At 62.6% G+C, this 3,981-nt stretch overlaps 1 protein-coding gene across 5 annotated transcripts in view; it reads left to right on the top strand.

Annotated features, from left to right (window-relative positions):
• Positions 1–2,231, top strand: part of LOC106728080 (synapsin-1-like) — a 3,877-nt gene extending 1,646 nt beyond the window's left edge. Inside the window, exons 2-3 of one of the 5 annotated variants that reach the window (XM_014549018.1) lie at positions 329–447; positions 1,749–2,231. In XM_014549018.1, coding sequence (XP_014404504.1) covers positions 329–447; positions 1,749–1,828 — 199 coding nt within the window. In that variant the 3' untranslated portion in view covers positions 1,829–2,231. The other 4 variants (XM_014549020.1, XM_014549019.1, XR_001364328.1 and 1 more) reach the window with 4 other exon arrangements.
• Positions 2,232–3,981: the final 1,750 nt, after the last annotated feature.

Genomic DNA, 3,981 nt, shown 5'->3' with positions numbered 1-3,981 from the left:
CTCACTCCCTTGCCCCGCGGTTTCCCCTGGGACGTCTCCCCACAGGGCGCCTGGCTGGGCGGGCGGTGATGCCACTGGCTCAGGCTCCGTCAGTCTCAGCCTCTGGGTGTGCAAAGCTGGGAACAAACACACCAGTGGCGGCAGGGCCGTCACAGGGACCACGGGCACATGGGGCACACGGACGCAGAGGCCCGCGCAGCGCGGGGACGGCCGGATTTGAGTTTATCGACGGGGGTGTGGGGGTGAGGGTGGGAGGGACGGTGCTGCCTGCGAGGCGGCCGTGGGCCCGTGGCCACGGGCACTTCGTGACTCTCTCCCACCCCTGCAGCTGCCTCCGCTCTCCAGAGGAGACGAAGATAGAGAAGCTTAAAAACCGATTCACCACCAGCTTAATGGCTCCAGGGGATGAGTTGTCCGTAATTTTCCTCCGGTTCATCATTCCTCCAGGTATTGTCTCCGTTTCTTATTTTATGTCGTGTTTGCAATCAATGCTTATTGCTTTAATAACCACAAAATGTTGTTTTATATGTTAAGCGATGCTTCTGTGCTCGGTGTGGGAGGCAGGGGCCGTCTCCAGATGCCCCGTGACTCACCACGAAGGAGGGAAAACCTCTTTGCGGCTCCGTTGGGCTGGGCGCGGGGCTGGGGGTCTCGCACGGCCGAGCTCAGGGCCCCGCGGCTCTGTGACTCCTGCTAATCGCCTGCATTTCACGGAAAGTGGGGCTCAGAGAGGTCAGGCGGCCTGACCGGCCACAGGCTCAGGGGCTGGCACGGGGAGGAGGGGCCTGTATGCAGCCTGGTGAGTGAAGGCGGCATGGCCTTTCCTGGCAGGAGGCGGTTGGTCATCCGAACCGGAGACTTCGGGACGGGCCCGAGAGGGGTGGCTGGGGAGCTGATGGCCGGGTGTGCGGGGTCCGTGGGAAGAAGACGGGGAAACTGCTGGGCCCGCGAGTCCGGGGGGAAGATGGGGGTGGAGGCCTGGCCCTGGGACGTGTGGGTGGATGGGAACGAGCTCAGAGTCCCCGAGACGGGTCACCCGCACCCCGGGCCTAAGCTTCTCCAGCAGGAAACTAGGTGTCAGACCCGCCAGACCTCCCTCCCGGGGCCGCAGTCAGGCCCAAGGAGTGCGGCGGGCGGCGGGGGGGCTGTGAGCAGACGAGAGGGACCGTCTGGGGCGTGGGGCCCGCAGGGCGCCGTGCTCGGGTCTGTGATCAGCGCTGCCCGATCCGCCAAGTGGATCAGTGCGTGTGGATCACCCCACCCCTCACGACGCTGCGGGGGAAGCAGATGCTGTGGCCGCAGATGGTGCACAAGGAGGAAACTAGGCCCAGAGAGGTCGGGAGCCTGGCCTGAAGCCACACAGCGTGACGGGGAGCTAGTCAGGAAGCCGTACTCGGAGGGCAGGTGGGCCTCGCAGGGGGCTCGGGTCTGGTGAGGCCATGAGGCGCGTCCGGCGACGGCATTCGGGCTCCATAACGAGACGGACGCCCGGCGTCGCCAAGGCTCGCTCTCCTGGTTCCTTTCCCGATTCGCTTTTGTTGGTGTGACTCACTGTGGGCTTTTAAAGTCAATGTTTAATGTAGAACAGTCTTAGATTTACAGGGAAAGTTCCGAGACAGTGGCGCCCACCCCCCGCCCAGTGTCTGCTGTCACTCCCGGTGACGCTCGGCGATGCGATGTTACCACGGACGCGTCAGGACTGACCCATCATGATCACTGGACTCCACGCTCTGTTCCCGTCCCCCCAGGTCCCCCCATCTTTCCTCGGCTCCGGGCCCAGGCTGCCCCCAGCCGCGACGGTTTCCCCCGAGTGCCTGGCTGTCTGTGACCTTGAGGAAGGCCGAGGCGTTGCGGGATCTGTGATGTTTGTCTCACGACCAGACTGGGGTTGGGTTTCCCGGGGAAAGAGCACGCAGGGACCCGCCATCCCCGTGGCCTTACACCCAGAGCCCACGTGTGAGGATAAAAATAAACGGAGCCACGGTCCAACGGAGCCGGAGCCGCCGCCCGGGGAGCGGCCCCTGACCTCGGGACGGACCGAAACAGGACAAACAACCTCCGGGCGGGGCCTGAAGCAATGCTGCGCCCCTTGTTTGCCAGGAGAACGAGAAAGCAGAGGCTCCGCTACGGACCGAGGCCCCCGGGCTGGGAATGAAACAGCCCTCTAGGGCAGCTGTTCTCAACCTTCCTAATGCCGCGACCCTTTAATACGGTTCCTCATGTTGTGGTGACCCCCAATTTCATTGTTACAAATTGAACATCATTAAAGCATAGTGATTAATCACAAAAACAATATGTAATTATATATGTGTTTTCAGATGGTCTTAGGTGACTCCTGTGAAAGGGTCGTTCGGCCCCAAAGGGGTCGCGACCCACAGGTTGAGAACCGATGCTCTAGAGTCAGCGTCGCGTGTCATGTTCTCTGCACCAACAGCGCTGCCTTCCTCCTACGGATGTCGGGGTCCCCCTCCCCGTCTCATAGCCACCCCCTGCCTTTGTCCACGGCGAGGGCCTCATGTCGCCCAGACCCGATGGCAACGCCTCCTCCGCCCCTTCTCTGCCCCGGGGCCTTTGCACCTGCTGGTCTGTCCCAGGTCCTCCCAGCGGCTGCCTGCTCCCCTCAGGCCTCAGCTGGAGCGCCACGGCCTCCACGGCAGCCCGCTCCGCCCTCAGCGCCTGTCCCGGGCCCGGGTGTCTTGTTCCCACTCCCCTGGCCGCTGTCCCCAGGGGCTGTGACTGGTCAGGGGTGACAGGGAACCCTGACGCGTGGGGACGAGCAGGCTGCCGGCTGCACGAAACGACTCAAGCGCAGGGACAAAACCACGGTTCCCTCCCGGGTAAGTTCGCCTGGTCTGGGCTCCAGGTTCAAGGCAGCCGGGCGCTGGCTCGATGGCCGCTCGGAGGCACGGCTCGGTCATTCACAGGAACTGGCTGAAGGTCATTCACAGGAATCGGCTGAAGGTCATTCACGGGAACCGGCTGAAGGTCATTCATAGGAACCGGCTGAAGGTCATTCACGGGGACCTACTGAAGGTCATTCATAGGAACCGGCTGAAGGTCATTCACGGGGACCGGCTGAAGGTACATTCAGAGCCCAGGGAGGGAAGGCAGGTCTTGCTTTCGCCTCATCTTGAGGGCCTCCCGCCAGTGCCCCCCACACGTCTCAGCAGCTGCTCTGGGCTCCCCGGGGCCCTTGCCCTTCAAATCCGCTTCTATTTTTTTTTTTTCAATCCTCACCTGAGGTCATTTTTTCCCATTGATTTTTAGAGAGAGTAGAAGGGGGGAGAGAGAGAGAGAGAGAGAGAGAGAGAAAGATGTGAGAGAGACACATCGATTGGTTGTGCCCTGACCAGGGCTGGGGATTCAACCTGCAACCAAGACACATGCCCTTGACCAGGAATCGAACCCAGGCCCCTTCGGTGCGTGGGCCAATGCTCTAACCACTGAGCCACGCTGGCCGGGGCCCAATCAGCTTCTTTCCTCTTCTACAGGCGACGCCCGGGCCTCTGGGTCAGGGAGGCGGGAAGGGAGGGGTTTGCCAGAACCTTCCTCCAATGCGACCCCATTAAATCCTGCCCTGCCCTGTGCAGTGACCATCCGTCCGTCACTCACTGGAGAGCATTTATTGAGCACCTACTGTGTGCCAGGTGCTGGGAACACAGCGGGGAGTCCCTCTCTCTGCCCTTGGACCCCAAGCCAGCACAGGCATAGGGCGGTGATGGGGGACGTCAGGGAGGGCGGGCAGGCCTTCCCGAGAACTGGAGAAAGAACTGGAAGTGAGACTGACGGGCGGGCAGTGTGCCCGGGCACCGTGCCCAGCAGCTCCGCGTGTCCTGCCTCTACGCCCGAGGGCAGGGACGGTTTCTTGGCCGTGGGCCCAGGTGAGGCTTAAATGGGTCGCCCGTGGGAAAGCCCAGGGGCCTCCTGGGCAGGGAGACCCGTCCATCCGTCAAGCCCGCTGCCCCTCGACCCCGCAGAGCG

The sequence above is a fragment of the Myotis brandtii genome, unplaced genomic scaffold, assembly GCF_000412655.1.
Source record: "Myotis brandtii unplaced genomic scaffold, ASM41265v1 scaffold532, whole genome shotgun sequence".
NCBI lineage: Eukaryota > Metazoa > Chordata > Mammalia > Chiroptera > Vespertilionidae > Myotis > Myotis brandtii.
This window is presented reverse-complemented; position numbering and strand designations above follow the sequence as displayed.